The sequence below is a fragment of the Tiliqua scincoides genome, chromosome 2 (assembly GCF_035046505.1).
Source record: "Tiliqua scincoides isolate rTilSci1 chromosome 2, rTilSci1.hap2, whole genome shotgun sequence".
In the NCBI taxonomy this organism is placed as follows: Eukaryota; Metazoa; Chordata; class Lepidosauria; order Squamata; family Scincidae; genus Tiliqua; species Tiliqua scincoides.
In genome coordinates, this window is record NC_089822.1 from 13457255 (window position 1) to 13474949 (window position 17695).

Consider the following 17695-nt stretch of genomic DNA (forward strand, 5'->3'; position numbering starts at 1 on the left):
TATCTGGGTCAATGCATGAAGGGCAGTGCTGTTTGCATAGCAGCAGATATCAAGGAAGGGAGGAGGAGGAGGCTGGGTCACTGAGTGTTCACAGGTGCCTTTGTACAGCCCACCTTCTGAACATGAAAACTGTCAAAGTAAGATAGCCCAAAACATGCTTCAGAACAGGTGCCCCTTGCAGCTGAGCCATACTTGAGCCATGCTATCCCATGATTCATCTGTTGCAGGAGTGAATCACTTCGGACTGTAGCTAAATGTTTGGATACTTCCCCTACTGAAAACAAACAAAACTCTCTGTTCATTAAAAAACAGAAAATTATTCCATGTCAGGGAGAAAGTTAGCATCAAAATTCCCGCCCCCCCCCCGATATTCTGGCTTTTTACATGCAGGGTTGGTGCTTTCTCGTTTTGTTTTCAAATGTGGGGAAGCAATCTAGCATGCACTTCCTTACTTACAGTATGAAGTGGTACACACTTGCAACAAATACATAACTGAACCCTCCGATTAGGTAGCCTGGCTTTTAATTTGGTCCTGCCTGCACTGCAGTACTTAGGAGGGAAAGGAATGTGGTAGTTCCACTGAAACATGAAACTGTTAGGCTGATACATGCAAGTATGCTGGCTTAAGTGATTTGTCGATCACCACTTTACAATGCTTTATTCTTTCTGTATCACATGCTTTGTTTAATGATGGCCTTCTCTGTATGTCCCGGAGTCTGTTGATATAGTCCTCTGTTTATAGTCTTCTCCAGATCCCACATCTATCACGTCCTGATAGTTTGTAAATTCCTGAGGTAATGGAAACTCTTCTGTTGATGAATGAGTCCTGTGCCCAAACACCTTCTCTTGTAGCTCAGCAATGTCATTTCTGATGTCCGCCATCATGAGTAAGAGGAAGTCAAAGGAACCGGGTGGCCCCTACAAGTATCACAAGGATGTCATTTCATGTTTCTAGTGCTTTTACATTGTCAAAGTACCAGTTGTTTGGACAGGTTCCAAATCACAGAAATACAAAAGGCCAATTCGTTTTTAAAAAGTCTAAAATCAAATATCCTGACATGAATCATCCCTGCCTGCAAATTTCAAATGAGAATTTTACAATATTTAAGACGGCAATTGTATGCACGGTTACCTGTGAGTAAACGGCATTGAACAGAATGGGACTTACCTCTGAGTAAATTGCAACCCATGAAAAGAACTTTTTGATTGTGGCTTTCAGACTCGGCAACACTCCTCCCAGGGAGAACAGAGATTTAGGGTATCTATTTTATTTATTTATTTATTTTCACTCTAACTAAACAGAAATAAAATAAACTCATAGTTAATTCTTTAATAGCAGTTTGATGATGATGATGATGAACACAACTCTCTTTCTCTCTCTGTCTTTCTCTCTGTCACACACCTACAATAGTTTGGCACTCTACTGTTGTTTTTAAAAAAATCTTCCTTTGAACTGGGTAGGATACTTACAGGTGGTCCTTTTTCTCCTGGTGCTCCTCTCTCGCCCTGAAATAAACATCATTCTGCTTTACTATATCAATTAAAACTGAACTACAACTTGTTGGCCCCTTCTGTGTTGAGGCTCTTGCTTATACCAAGAACGTCTTCCCATTTTCACCACTCAAAATCACTTAATGGTGGTTGATTACACTTAGGGATGGGTCACACTGCCATTCTGTTTGTGGAAGAATTTATACTTTGAATTACATGCTAAAAGTAAGATGTGTAGTGTTTGCTGAGAAGTAAATCCCACCAAAGGTAATGGGTTCTGGGACCTGAGAGCTCAAAGTGGCACAGAATCAGCCTGTGTGACACTACCATATACTGGCTAAGGGAAGGGAACAGGGAAACCAGACGAATAAAACTTCAGAGTGGGTCAAATGACTCATATCAAGAACTGCCATGGAGGCTTGTTCTCACTGGTCTGAGCAATGAGGGACTGTGTTACTCCCTGTGATAGATCACTTTCCCCCCAAACTTTCCCCCAACTTTCCCCATTCCATCCTCTCAGGTTGACAGGAGCTGAATCTGATGTTTTAAAAGATATAGTGAGATACTTTCAGGGGAAAAACTATTAAGATTTGCTTGCTCACCTTTGCCCCATCTCTCCCTGGTGCACCTGGAGGACCCTGTAAGACAAAACCACAGCCCTCAAGAAACATGCAATGCTATGAAAGCACACTCTATACATTTATTCTATGGAGATAAAATACTGACCACAGGGCCCCTCCTGCCCTGCTTAATATGCGACAAATCTGGAGATGGCCCCATAGGCCCCATGGCTCCTCTAGGGCCTGGCAGACCTGGGGGACCAGGAGATCCAGGAAATCCTGGGCTTCCTTTTGGCCCTGCAGCACCTGCAATGCAAAGGAGACAAGGCTGTCATTTTGGGAAAAATATAGTTGCAGTTGGTGAATGGTGTTGACCTAAGGGGACACTGGGAAGAAGTGGTGCTTTCTTGTGCAACTTGCCTCAATTCTATTTGGTGAGAATGATAAAACAGTGACTCTCTCACACTTGGCTGGCTGCATCTGGACAATTAAAAGACCCAGCAGGAACATGAACACAAACATCTTACCAGCCACACATACACACCCAGCTCATTAGCATCCTGTTTGCTGAGCAACTTGGTAAGCAACAGAATTCTTGAGATTCACCCACTTTGTGAGCTGAAATGAAATGCCAGCTTGGACAAGCCTTCAGACAGGATCAGACTGGATGGGCAAAGGTAGGGGATTTGCACATGGTGCCCCATACAGCAAGGAAACTTGTGGGGACAGTATTTGTGTGATCAGAGCATATACATTTAATACAAAAGGAAGCACAATGTGCTTTTACATTCATAAACAGGTATCATATTCAAAGTTAGTACAGTTCATGAAATTCCACTGTATTGTGAACATTTGAACAGGTACCTGGTTGCAGTGGAAACTGACCAGTAACAATCAGCCCAGATGTTTGTCATATCTGGCCCATAACCAGTGGTGTAGCTAGAGGGGGTGCAAAGTGCATGCCCCGCAGCCTGCACATGGCCCCTCCCCGGAGCCATTCCAGACAGTGAGAGCAAAACAGAGGCATTCACTTGCACTCTGTGGCGAGACTCCCTGAAAAACTTAGTGCTTTACACCCCTTCTAGCTATGTCACTGTCTATAACTTGGCTAAAATGAGTTCATATTAATAATAAGATTATGCTACAATAAAAAGTACATCGAGGAAGAGACAATTTACTAAACACTTATTTTATATTGTAAGAATAATAATACAGTACTGTACCTATTTCTGTGGAATGAGTGTATGTAGTTTTGAGGTTTAAATGTTCAAGGAAAGTTGAGAACCCTTTTGTGATTCTCAGTTCATAGGTTCACTACTCAAGCAACAAATAAGTCTATAGTTTGGGAAGATTGTGTTAGGTTAGGCAAACAGAAGAATTTAATACTACAGCACCTTGGACAGCTCATGCTATGGGACATGCCAGATGGAAAGAGCTTGGCATCAAGGCCCTATGTATCCCCCATTAATATTTTGTACAATGATGCGTTGTGTGATGTGACAGCATCATGATCAGTGATTCCCTGCCCTCGTGACAGAGGCAACCAATAAATGGGAATTGAGGCAAGGAAACACTGATCGTGTTGATGAAATTTATGCCATTTACCAAATATTCCCAGGGGACATATAGGGGGATAAATAGGATGGTGACTATGGCACACGGAGGGGATATTTTACACTTTCCCCTTGTGTTATGATTCTGATGAAAATGTTTCCTTGAAGTTGTCTTGAGGCGGAAACTGTTTTTGGCTTCAATTGAAGTTCCCCCCTAGCAAACAGCAGCTAGAGGGGGAATTTTCACCAGGATCACAGTGAGAGAAAGGCCCCCCTCACTCACACTGTGCCCAATCTGGATAGGATCTGGATAGGATCGAGGTTGCTATTTATGCTCTAAAAACATGAAAGGCCAAATTATGCATTTAATGTAATGTATAGTTTAGAACATAGATGTTTTGGGGGAAAACTACTAACTCTCAACCTATCTACAGAGCTGTTGCAAGGATAAAATGAAATAATTTATTATTTTAAGCTCTTTGGAAGAAAAGTGGGATGCAAATGTTATAGAACTGAGCTGAGAGTTTCTAGCTTACCCCCCACCCCTTTTGCAGCTACTTGTTTCACAGCAGTAATCGTTTTACTCACTGTAATTGTAGGCTGACACACCCACCATCTTTCTCCCAGAAACCCAAATCAAGGTGATGCTGCGTTATCATGTAGCATCATTTTCAGAGGTTTCTGGAAAAAATGGTGCCTGTCAACCCAGACCCACTGGAAAGAGCACCGTCAACCCTTGCAAGTTTCACCCCAAGCCCAATTTCACACACCCCTATGCTTTGCAACATCTTTGCCTGCAAATGGGGCAGTTAAATTGAGTGAGTGTGAAAGTGTGGGTGTGTGGACCAAAGCAGTGTTAATAATTATATAAAACTTTAAATGATGCTTTTAATCCATCTTTTAAATATAGGAATGGTCTGCTCTATTGCCTTACCTGGAGGACCCCGATCACCTGGTTGCCCAGGAGGACCTGGTATGTAAGCATTGGATGCAAGCACTTTTTCCCCAGTGATTGGCTTGCTAAGGTCAGCAGCATTGTTGGGTAACAAAGCAACCTGCAACAAAGAAAACATTAATAATCAGCTGTTTAGCACAGTGGTTCCAAACTTTTAAACACCAGGACCCACTTTTTAAAACAACACACTGTGAGGACCCACCTAGGTTTACGAGACTTTAAAAAAGGAGATCTAGAAAGAACCAATTTTTAATTTATTTGTAAATAATAATAATTAGAAAAAAGACAATCAGACTTTCTCTCTCTATATTTACACATGCTTGCAGACTGCAGGAGCTGAGTTCTTTGTAGGGTAATTAGCAGCTACAGTATCTGATTTTTCCATCACCCTTTGGTGACCCACCAAAAATCAGGTTGCGACCCACCTGTGGGTCCTGACTCACAGGCTGGGAACCTCTGGTTTAACATGTTCAAAGACATCTCATTGTGGTGCTTGCAAGAGTTCCACAAATCTGCATTTCAGTGCATTACGTTCAGACCATAACATGAATGGGAGGTGAATTTAAGGCTAAGCATTCAGATTATACTCTGTCCCCTGAAAAAGCCAGAATGTTATAATAGACAGTACCAGTCTTGAAGTTGATCCATGGACTCAGTGCAAGGTGAAAATGAAATTCGCCCTTAGCATCTCATTAATAGTCAGGATGAGGGGGAAAGATGAACATATGAAACCGCCTTGTACACAATCAGATCATCCATTCATCTAGCCCAGTACTGTCTAATCTGGATGAAAGCAGCTCTCAAGGATCTTGGGCACAGGCCTTTCTGTGATCCTTTAAGCAGAGATTGAATCTTTCTGCACCCAAAGCGTATGCTCTACTCCTGAGCTTTGGTGTCTTTTACTTCCAAGTCACCAAAATACTTCAGAGTACGAGCACTCATTCTCTCCTGGCTGCATATGTAATTTTAACTGCATGATCACGCACTTGCTCATCTGTGGCTGCAATCCTAACCACACTTTCCTGAGAGTAAGCCCATTGAACAAAATAGGACTTGCTTCTGAGTAGACCTGGTTAGGATTGTGCCCTATATCAGACAACCCCAGGCATCTCAATCAAGGCCATTCGGGAACAACAGAAGCCAACTGGTTGTCTCAGGGCCCAATCTTATCTAACTTTGCAGTACTGATACAGCCATGCCAGCAGGGTGTGTGCTGCATCCTGTGGTGAAAGGGTAATCACAGATACCCCCTCAAGGTAAGGGAACATAGTGCTGAAAAGTGGGATAGGACTGGCCCTCAGTCTGGTACCGAAGGGTATGCAAGTTGTGCACTAATCCACCTAAACATCCTGCATGCTCAAACATTCTCCTGGAATGACAACTTTGCCTTTTGTGGATTTTAGCGCCAGGATCTGTGCTTCTGATTCATTATTATCGTCCGAGGCAGAGAACCAGGATGGTATAGTGGTTCAGAAGTAGGATTTAGACCTGGAGGATCCAGGTTCAGATTCCCTGTTAGCGATGAAGCTTCCTTGGTGACCTGGGCCAGTCAGTTTCTCTCAGCCTATCCTATCTCACGTGGTTGTTGTGAGGACAAAAGGAGGGAAAGAAGTCTGTACACTGCCCTGAGCTCCTTAGAGGAAGGGTGGTCTAAAAATGTGAAAAATTAATTGATACATATTAACAGTCACTGACCTAATTTCAGTTTCATTCAATCTTGTTGATTTAGGCTTAGAATCATGGTCCAAAATTATTTTATTCCATTCTATTCTCACATATTAATTCTCTCTATCAGGGCTTAAAATATTTATGGGGAATGCATTCAAAGGGGTAACTGTCACAACATGAGAGCTAGCTCTCAGTGTTACCTGCCTTGTGATTTTGATGAGGTTCTGGTAGAGAAACTGCTGCTGAGTTGATCTGGAGACAGATTGCCTGGATGAAATGTAATGCTTATTTCTAATTAAATACATACTTACATGTATCTGAGCAAGCACATGTGCAGGGGGAATTTTTCCACACATGGGATTGCACTGCATGACTGGGTAGCCTGTTATTTATTTCTTTTGGCAAGCAGTCCCAGACTAGTTTTGCAACTCCATCAAGGGATGGTAGAAAAGAAGGAATAGACCAATAGTTTTTAAAAGGTTTCTACCTTCTATGAACCCATTTCCTTCCAAGGAACCTCTGCATCTTCTTCACAGAAGAACTGCATTTTGCAGAGGACACGGTTAAGGGATCATACTCCATTTATTTGGGGTATTCCCTAGGCTTATTGGGCTTCACTGTCACCCTAGGTGAGCTTGGCTTACTCAGCGTGTAGTTGGTCTGTGGAACTCCTTGCCACAGCATGTGGTGATGGCATCTGGCCTAGATGCCTTTAAAAATGGATTGGACAAGTTTCTGGAGGAAAAATCCACTATGGGTTACCAGCCATAATGGGTATGTGCAACTTCCTGATTTTAGAAAAGGGCTATGCCAGATGCAAGGGAGGGCACCAGGATGCAGGTCTCTTGTTGTCTTTTGTGCTCCCTGAGGCATTTGGTGGCATTTTATACCACCTTTGTACAGGTAGCTATCCAAAGTTTAAAACAACACACACACATGCAAAACAATAAGATTACAGTAACTCTAAAAATACAATAAACTGAAAACAATGTCTGAATAGCAGCAACTAAAGCCCTTTTCAAAAAGCAGAGCCTGAAAATTCCTGCTAGAGAATATGGGCGCAATCCTAACTTGCACTGGAACAGGCAAGCCAGGAGGCTTGCGCTGTATCCAGCGCAGGATTGTGATCAGAACCGGCTTAGCCAGAGGCAAGGGGAAACTCTTCCCCTTACCCCTGGGTAAGGGCTGCTGGCCCCAATGGGTCTCCTCGGACTTGCACCACCTCCTGAAGTAGCACAAGTCCAAGGAGAGTGGAGCTGCTTGAAGCCGCTCCATTCTCCCCGGGGACAGGGGTTGCGACAAGCATTCCATAACTGCTGGATCCCAGCCCCGCCTCCCTCTCCTCGCTCGCTTGCCCCTAGGGCCGCCCATCGCCCTCCCCTCCTGCCCAGGAAAGCCTCCCTCCCTACCCCCCCATGCCTACCTGTCACCCTTGCGTCGGCTCCTTCCAGTGCGGAGGCCTCTGCCAGCCTCTGCAGGCCAGCGCTTCTGGGACCGCCAGCCTGGCTTCCTCCCATGGAGGCACAAACTTGCTTTACGGCACGTTTATCAATTAATTGATAAAAATTAATTGATTTTATCAATTAATTGATAAAAATTAATTGATTTTATCAATTAATTGATAAAAATTAATTGATTTTATCAATTAATTGATAATTGAACTCAAGGTTGGGATTGTGCCCAGTCTTGCGTGCAAAAAAGTATGTCCAATAAGATTGGGTTGGCCTCCTTTGGCAATGGCATTCCAGAGATTCAGCAACACTACTGAGAAGGCTTGTCCCTCATGACTATCTGACATATGTCTGATGGACACAGAGAGAGAGAGAGAGAGGGGGGGGGGAGAGAGCGCTCCAATTAGCATTCTGACAGCCATGCTCTGGACCAACAGAAGTTTCTTAATTGTCTTCAAAGACAGCCCCTCATCAGACCATAGTCTGTTAAGTGACAGGGCCTTAGCTGTTTTTAAATGTCTTTTGAGGAATGAGATTCCACAGCCTCCCTTGGTAATTAATCCCATTGCCAAACTGTGCCCATAGTCCTCTATACATCTTTATCTACAGCACACGTTTTATTTAAATCTACAGTTATTTAAATCTGGCAAAACTTGTGATCAAAAGAAAAAGAACTCCTGTACCTTTTGTTTCAGTTGCAACACTGTTTGTTTGATTTGATAGAATTCTTTGCAAGAGGCACAGCAGGCCCCTGGTTTCACCACATTATCCGTCTTCTCAGAAAATCCTGTTTAAAAAAAAGCACCTAGTTTCAAATATATATAGTGTCTTGAAGAGGAAAGAAAACAGAGCAGGGGAAAAATTTCCAGAGAGCTCTGCATGGGCAAAACTTTGAAGTCTTCCTTCCTGGCCGTTTCGTGAGATGGAGGTGCACTTGGTATTAACAGCCTTTTTCAGTTGTGAATCACCATGAAAGGCTGGACAAATCCTTAGCAAGATTGCAGCACACAGTCTTAGCAGCAGCTGTTTCTAGTTAGCAGGTCTTAATGCCTTTTGTGAAACTCCTTTTATATCTCAGGAGAAAAAATGTTTACCTCTCTACTTTTATCTGAGTCTTTACTGTATGGACCCAAAGTGATTTATAATCCTCCTCAAAGGGCCAATTTTCATACACTGTAAATTGTGCAGATATCCCATGCAATGTGACCTTTTGCTCACAATTTGCACAAAAGCGGCCTTTATCATCGCTGATTATGTTGCTCTGCAATGGGGCTCCAAGAGTACAGAGCTGGGGCAAAGGTTCAGAGCCACAATCACAAAAAAAAGGACTCTGTGATGTCTAGCAATGAGATGCTGGAGTCATTGGAATGCGGGGAATAAACGTGAACACAAGAAGTCTCTACTTTCCAGGGCTCTCTATACTTCAGAAAAGAAAGTCAAAGTAAGGAAAAGTAACTCGTTCTTTTAATTTTTTACTTTCTCATATTGCTCCCATGACTGGCCAATGTCATACACAGACACAGGGCCCAATCCTATCCAACTTTCCAGGGCTGATGCAGCCACAATGCAACCCTGAGGTAACGGAACAAATGTTCCCTTACTTGAGGAGGCCTCTGCGACTGCCCTCACCACCATAGGATGCACTGCGCACTCAGCTGCCACAGCTGCATCAGTGCTGGAAAGTTGGATAGGATTTGGTCCACAGTTAAGCAGAGTGCAGGGCAAGGTGGAATAACGGGGGGAGGGTCTAAACAGGTTCCAGAGATCAGAAAAGGAGTATCCAAGTTGCCTGATTCAATAACCCAGTAATCTTTATCAAGGTTACAGAGAATCTACTGATTTACTCTGGCTTTTTTTGGTTAGCAAACTTCCTTGCTGTTCTAGCTGATCCCCCTTCTTTTAGCCAGAGCAGGGTGTTGGGAGGAAGGCCTGTATGACTCCCAGCCAGTCATTTTGGAAACGTGCATGGGGTCAATCAGGGCCTCAATGCACCAGGCTTCTTTGACTGGTATATGGGTAGAGCAGGGGAGTCAAATGCATTTCATACAGTGGGCCAAATAGCACTCATGGTGCCTGCTTAGGGCCAGAAGTGATGTCATTATGCAGGAAGTGACAGCATTAAGCAGACAGTGATAAGAAATAAGCCCTTTTTATCACTTAGGTAGTCATTAGCTGCAAATGACAGAAGAGAAAATATATAAGACTTCATAATATTTTCAAGATATGGGAGAGCCCAAATATCAGGCAGGCCACCCTTTCAGCAATGCCACTTTAGCTACAGCAATACTTTGCACCCAGTAGCAGAGAGGTGCTCTTTGAAGTGACACCTTGGCAGAAGCTGCATGGTGAAAGGACAACATGAATGATAAGTGGGCTCTCCCAGTACCTCGGCAGTGTCTCACTCTCACCCGCCTTGGTCTGACGGCCCATAGCATTGGTTGCCCATAGCAATGGCCCATAGCATTGGTTGCCTTCTGAGGCTTCTTTCCGTCTCTCCCTCTTAGTGCTTTGGCAGAAGCAGTGCTGCTGAATGGAGTAGTGCTGGGAGAGCCCTTTATTACTTGGGCCATTGAGGGCCCAATCCATCTTTCCAGTACGGGTGCAACCACAATGCTGCCCTGAGGTAAGGGAACAAGTGTTCCCACACCTTTAGGAGGCCTCTGCTTCCCCACCATAGGAGGCAGTGCTTGTTCCATTGACATGGCTCCACTGGCACTGGGAAATTGAATAGGATTAGGCTCTTAGTCCTTCCATGGGCCAGATCCAGCCTGCGGGTCTTATGCTTGGCACCCCAGGCTAAAGCCTATATTACCAAAAGACCTTGCTTATACAACGCTTATATGAGGCTTTAAACATTAAAAAGCCGCACCAGATTAATGCATATGCTAGCTCAAGAAAGCAACATTTGTGTTCTCTTCTCTTTAATGACCAAGAAAGCAGAGCAGGTCAGTGAAGTCTCACGCCCTGACCACTGCTCAGCCGCCTGTCTCTCCTGACAACCTCAAACTGATTGTACGCTCCCAAACTTGTCTTTGTACCTTTAGTGGACAGAAATGTTCTATTTTATTTTTTTAATTAAGTATTTTATTTATTTATTACAGATACAGGTGAGGAAAATGGGTTAGACTTTGGGCAGGTACTACACAGGTTACACATGAGGATATGGCCCTAGATTACAACATGCATTATTTAAAAAAAAGAAAGAAAAGAAAAGCAATCAAATGACTGAAAAAACACAATAATCTTCAATACAAAAGCTATCATATTTGCCATTATAAAAATTTAAATTTATCTAAACACTCACTATTGTTTAACTGAGATTATCATCCAATCATAAAAAGGCTTCCAATATTTTCTTACTCTACCTAAATCTTTCATTCTTTCTGTTAAAACTTCCATTTCTGCTGTTTCATAAATTTTGTCTGTTAAATTTTCTCTAGATTTCCAATTTTGCGCAAACAGTATGCTTGCCGCTGTAACAATATGTACAATAAGGTATTTTCTATATTAGTCTTTAATTTCTGATGTCACATTTAGGAGGAATATTTCTGGTTTTTATGGCAATACACAATTCAATATCTCTTGCAAGAATTTATGTATCTCCAGTATTTCTTTGCTTTTTCACATGTCCACCACATATGATAAAAGGTTCCTTCAACCTCTTTACATTTCCAACACTTATTTGATGACCCAGAATACATTTTTGCTAATTTCTCTGGAGTTAAATACCATCTATAAAACATTTTATATAAATTCTTTTTAAAAGACACTGCTTTAGTTATCTTAATAAGAAATGTTCTATTTTAAAGATGAATGCCGAGATTCTATATAAGCTGATGTCCGGCTTCAGTAGCAATGTCTGTGCTTGCACAGTGCAATTATATAATGTCAGAAAATATACACCCTAGTGATATATGTAGTAACTTTTTGCTTAAAATGTGGTATAATTAGCTCCCTATGTCCATTTTAGGCCAATGATTGGCCAGGTGATACAGCTCACAGCCCAGCCTTATGCACTGAGTTCAGCAGGATTCATTCCTAAGTTAGCATGCATAGGACTGAGACCTCAGTTCCCCCTTCCCCAGATCCTTTTCTAGATATAAACAGATGTGAGAGACTGATTTTTGATCTTTCAGTGGTTCTGCTGACAAGTTTCTTCCCATTGTACCACAGTGATAAACACTAGAATCCAGATTTTTACAAAACAAATGCTGACATTCTCAGAGAGTGTAATTTCAGCACCAGAGCCTATGGAGGCATGTGAGGATAACAGCCGTGCCTCTCAATTATCACAATGTATTTTTCTTGTGATAACTGTTTCTCCATGATTCCAACAAATGAAGTTGATGTCACAAACCAGTTGTTATGAGCTATTTTCTCTTGTTCCCATTCAGCAGACCAGGGGCAGTCTAAACTCCTTGTGTGTTGATGATCATTGAATTTTAACAAATTTAATAATCCTCGGCATCACCTGGCAGGACAAAGTTCCAAACAACGCAGTCCTGGAACGAGCTGGAATCCCTAGCATGTATGCACTGCTGAAACAGAGACGCCTGCGCTGGCTCGGTCACGTCGTGAGAATGGATGATGGCCAGATCCCAAAGGATCTCCTCTATGGAGAACTTGTGCAAGGAAAGCGCCCTACAGGTAGACCACAGCTGCGATACAAGGACATCTGCAAGAGGGATCTGAAGGCCTTAGGAGTGGACCTCAACAGGTGGGAAACCCTGGCCTCTGAGCGGCCCGCTTGGAGGCAGACTGTGCAGCATGGCCTTTCCCAGTTTGAAAAGACACTTGGCCAACAGTCTGAGGCTAAGAGGCAAAGAAGGAAGGCCCACAGCCAGGGAGACAGACCAGGGACAGACTGCACTTGCTCCCAGTGTGGAAGGGATTGTCACTCCCGAATCGGCCTTTTCAGCCACACTAGACACTGTGCCAGAACCACCATTCAGAGCGCGATACCATAGTCTTTTGAGACTGAAGGCTGCCAACAACAGTGCTTGGTGCTCTCTTGTCTGACATTGGTTCCCTTTTACCCAGGAAGCTAAGGGTCACAGCAGCTACAACTGATAACACTGTTAACATAAGGCTGTATGTCAGATTTGGCACACGCTTGAAGGTCTTGTCTTACTTATGCTGGGTACTGTTGCCAGAACATGGTTTTCAGGCATTCTTTTTCTTGTGGGGATTATTTAGTTTATCATCTGTCTTGTATTATCTAAAATTGGTCTTTGTTCGACTACGTGGCTCTGCAGTGCCTTTTCTGTAACAGGCAAAATGATCCCTCAAGTCACAAAGTCTCTGTGCTGCTTTGGTGTCCTCAAAATGCTCAGATCAGATTCAGTCTCAAAAGGCTAAGGGAGACAAGACAGCCTTCATTCCTTTGGTACTGAGGAATAAACACACACTGATTAATTTTCTCGGCAATGTGTGTTGTTTTTGGAAACAGGGCAGGATGTGAAGTTTTTTTAAATTAGTATGTTATTAACATTCTTTACAAGAAGAAATTTATCAGAAGATGTGCTTCACTGGCCTAAAATCCATTGCAATATGACTCAGATGTCATTCTTTATAGGTTATTGATGGATGGGTTATATAGGTTTGCAATGGTGCTGCAGATACCTATACCTGCCACAAGATGGCACTCCACTGTAGAACGTTTCGAAGCAGCAGTCATAAGACCCAGAGGCTACAACTTGTTATTCTACATGGCACTGAAACTCTAGCTAGAAAACAATTCAGACATTATAATTCCAGCTCAAAGGTGACCCCTGTATTCTCATGACTGAGTTCATGCACAGATGTGTTTAAGATTTATATTCATGGTTTTGTTCCTGATTATTCTATTCTACCATCTGTTTGCTGAAAACTATGCCACTAGCCAGCTTCATAAGCAAATGGGTTAATTTGGAAAAATATTCATCTGACTTTCATAATTGGTTGGTGCATGTTTTTTGTACAAAGCACACCTAGCGTTAGTAAGAGGGTTTGAGATGTGTTGGGGGGGGGGGTAAAAAGTGAATGCTGGATTTGCAAGAACAAATAGCAGTGGCATAGCTAGACGGGGTGCAAAGCACCAAGTTTTGCAGGGCATGCCTCACCGCGGCATGCAAGCAGCCTCTTCCCCTTCCCTTTAGAGCCATTCCAGGTGAAGGGTGCAAAACATAGGCATACGCTTCCGTTTTGTGTCCACTGCCTGGAATGGCTCGAAAGGGGAGGGGCCGTTTGCATGCTGCAGTGAGGCTCCCTGCAAAACTTGGTGCTTTGCACCCCCTCTAGGTAAAGCCACTGACAGACAGTGATGTGCAGAGCTGGATAAAATGAGGCTCAAAGTGAGAACTTTAAGGATTATAGGCATACAAAAGCTATGAAAATCCGCCGTACCCAAAGTGTACGTTTCTCAGCAATTTCATGACATTCTGAAACATGAACAGAAGCCATTTTGCAAACATTTGTTTAAACAGCGATTGTGACCAGGTCAGACCATGTGAAGCCAGTATAACTTAAGGAACACCAGTGTGTTACCTTTGTCTCCTTTGACGCATGTCTTCCCATCATCTTCACGGATATAACCTTCGTGACACTCGCATCGATAGCTGCCAATGGAATTGATGCAGATATGGGGGCAAAGAGGCTCATTGCTTGTGGCACACTCATCAATATCTGAAAGGGGATGCATGTTGCATTGAGGGGAAAAAAATGGCAAAAAAATTATCAGAATTAAATGTTTCCTTTTCAAGACTAATTCAGGTGTGGCCTTCAATATAAATAACACTGTTTGATATGGAGATTATAGGGAAGCAGAGCAGAGAAAATGTGGAGCGAAAAAGATTTGGGCTACTTCCAGTCAATCTAAACTACATCAGAGGGTTGTTGTGAAGATAAACATTGTCATGGGTGGGGAGAGGTGGATTATGGCTGCTTCACTGCACCAAAGAAGCTTGTGCTACATTATGCAGGGGAGCAGTCCTGGAGGTTTGCACCGGTTAAGGGAACATTTGTTCACTCTACCAGCAGACTAGCCCAATAGGTTGGGCTGGAAATATACAATAATAAAGGTCAGTTATATCTGTCAACAACCACAGTTGTAGAACAGAACTTATAGAAAATTTGGCAGAGACCAACAAACATCTCAAATATCACTCCCCACTCCAGTATGTTTACATTCTGGTGTCCCACTCCTAAACAGATTTATACAAAGAAGTCCCATTGATTTCAATGGCTCTCATCTCTAAAGAAGGGTGCTTGTGATTGCAGTTTTTCCTAATTGCTACTCTTCCTCTCCTTAATCTTATGTGCTTCTTCAGTGGAAGTAATAATGTGCATAGTTTTCTTTGGGACTAGAAGCATGGATCCAGTAGCATTGGGCAATAATGCTACTCCATGACTGTTTTGGGGAACAAAGAGCAATAGAAAATGTTCACACAATTCTGCATATAGATCTCTCAAAACCACAAACTGCTGGAACATTTGGAAAAGAGCAGGAAATTCCAGAAGCAACTGTTCTCATTAAACCAATCTCTTTTAAACTGGAAAACTATCTGTCTGAACAAATTGTCCTGGAATTAAGATATGCAAAAAGATTCTGGACTCAGATTTATACGAAAAACAGTAAATTAGAAATTATGAATCACAGCCCGAAGTTACCCTTACTTGGAATTTTTGATGAGAATCTTAAGGCCCAACTGTATCCTTGAGACACAGCACTGTATCTTCACATACACTGGTACAACGATAGTCCAGCCAGTGTAGAAGCCCATGGACACTGGCAGAATGCAAATTTTGGTGATGGAAACCATAGTGAAAAGGTGCTTGGCATACAATGGGAGCCCTCTGCACAAAGCTTCTTGTCCCTCACATTATGTATGGCAAGATATTTTGCCAGGACTGCCACTATTATCATGTGTGCCTGATGGATAAATGCAATCAGACGTATTCACCCACAGTTTCTATTTACTTCTTATGCCAACAGTAGTTCTTTGTTAAAGCGTATCTCAAATAAAGAAAGATCTTTTGGAAGGATTTCGTTTCTGCATAATTTTTGCATGAGTCTTAATTTTGTGAGTTACTTGATGGCAATGTTAAGTTAACTCTGATAAGTGAATTATGCTTTCTGGTATTCTTTGTGTGTATGTTTTCCTTCTTTCCAAGCAAAATACCGTAAAATACTATTTTAAATAAACTGTCCTTAAATGTCACTTAATATCAAAGTCTCAGATATTTCCAACATTAGGAATATTCAAAATTCAAAATTTCTAAAAAGTGTTCAAATTTTCGCAATACAGGTGTGCGTCGCTTAGCGACGGGGTTACGTTCTCCAGTCCCTGTTGTTATGCGATTAGGTCATTAAGTGAACATTCGGTCCAATCTATTGCCTTTGTTGTGTAAAGATACACTCCCTGCCAGGCACTAGCTGGCTGCACAGGCTACTGAAGATAGATTGTCTCTTCTTTGCATTAAGAGCCTCTCGTGTAAGCAGACACCCTGCTACAGGCTATGGGAGACACCATAATAATAATAATAATAATAATAATAATAATAATAATAATAATAATAATACAGGTATTTATATACTGCCTTTCTAGGTCCTCACATTTCTCCTCAGACTTTATTCAAGGCGGTTTACATAGGCAGGCTAATTTAAATCCCCGTAGGGATTTTAACAGTTGAAAGAAGGCTCTATCTTTCAAGAGTTACAACAATTCAGATGTTTCGTTCTGATCTGGCTTCCATCCTGGCCTCCATCCTCCCACGCTCAGAGCAGATGGAAAGCTCAGCTCAGCTTGTCAGCTGCTTCAAGGTCGCACGGTGCCGGTGGCCTCGAAATGGCGACCTTCGGATGTTATCTTCAGGCAAATGGAGGCTCAACCCTCTAGACCAGACCTCCTGCCCGTTACCATTACCTCATTAAGAGCACCTTTCTTGTGCTTTGACCTGTCATATATGCAGTCCATTGTTAAGTGAACTGTTGTTAAGTGGTGCACACCTGTATTCTATTGCAAGTATTGCACTAAATCTGAACTGTCATATTATTCTAGAAAGCTGCATCTTACCTCTTAAAACACACTTGTATGGTACAAAATTCCAAGAAATGCCAAACTGCAAATGGGAATGTCAGCTGCAATCCTTCTTACCCACCTAAGCAATAGGGTTTCTCTCTGTTCCTGTGTCTTTCACGGTCATAACGGTAACCAGGATAGCATGTACACAAGACCCGCCCAAAGTTGTCTGTGCACTGTTGTTCACAAGGAGCATCTGCACAGACATCATAATCTAAAGAGGGAAAAAAAGTACTTGAAATAATAGCAGCTGTAAAATGGTGTTAAAGAAATGGAAAATTAATTTGCTGTTTATCCTTAGATTACTAATGTAATTATATCCCATTAATTAATAATGGAAAGGAAGAGTTTTAAAAAATCTTTTGCTTTGCATTTTGATGTTTGACAAAGAATGTCGTGCATAGAGGCAAAGAATGAGAGAACTCTGAAAATAAGTTAAATATATCACACGTTGAAAAAATATATTTTTTCAATTACATCACTTTTGTGATACTTCTGTAGAAAGTTCTTTGAAAATGTTGCCTGGGGGAAAACTTGGTTAAAGTAAATTCTGCATGCTAAGTTCCTCATAAGTTAATTCATCACAATCAATTAGGAGGGGAGTGTTAATCATCTCAATGCTGATTGCTGCTTTCATTGTGATTTGTTTTTATTGCACGGTTATGTTAATTTATGATTGTAAGCTAACTTGGGAGCCCTGAAGTTTTTTTTCAGGGCGGGGGTGGGGGGGTGTGGGAGGAAGAGACGGGATACAAGTCTTTTAAATAAGTGAAATGTGAGTAAAGATCAGTAAATACGTTCTACACTTTCATGGTGCTTTCCAGAATGAGCATCATACAGGATGTAGACTAAACGCAACTGTTCTTGGCCCAGCACCACGCAGTAAAACACAGTGAGTCGTGGGTAGCTATTGTGTTGTGAGTAGCCCTGCCCTCATTCCATGGACTTTGATTATAGG

General features: G+C 42.2%; 1 protein-coding gene across 1 annotated transcript in view; it reads right to left on the reverse strand.

The window, feature by feature from the left end:
- Positions 1-684: 684 nt before the first annotated feature.
- The window catches only part of CCBE1 (collagen and calcium binding EGF domains 1), a 148848-nt gene continuing 131837 nt past the window's right edge, over positions 685-17695 (reverse strand). The window contains exons 4-11 of the mRNA XM_066618142.1: positions 16817-16951; positions 14204-14341; positions 8362-8465; positions 4539-4659; positions 2218-2357; positions 2094-2129; positions 1471-1506; positions 685-918 (exon numbers count right to left, since the gene is read on the reverse strand). Of these exons, the coding sequence (XP_066474239.1) occupies positions 685-918; positions 1471-1506; positions 2094-2129; positions 2218-2357; positions 4539-4659; positions 8362-8465; positions 14204-14341; positions 16817-16951 (944 nt within the window). The remainder of the gene's footprint in view (positions 919-1470; positions 1507-2093; positions 2130-2217; positions 2358-4538; positions 4660-8361; positions 8466-14203; positions 14342-16816; positions 16952-17695) is intronic.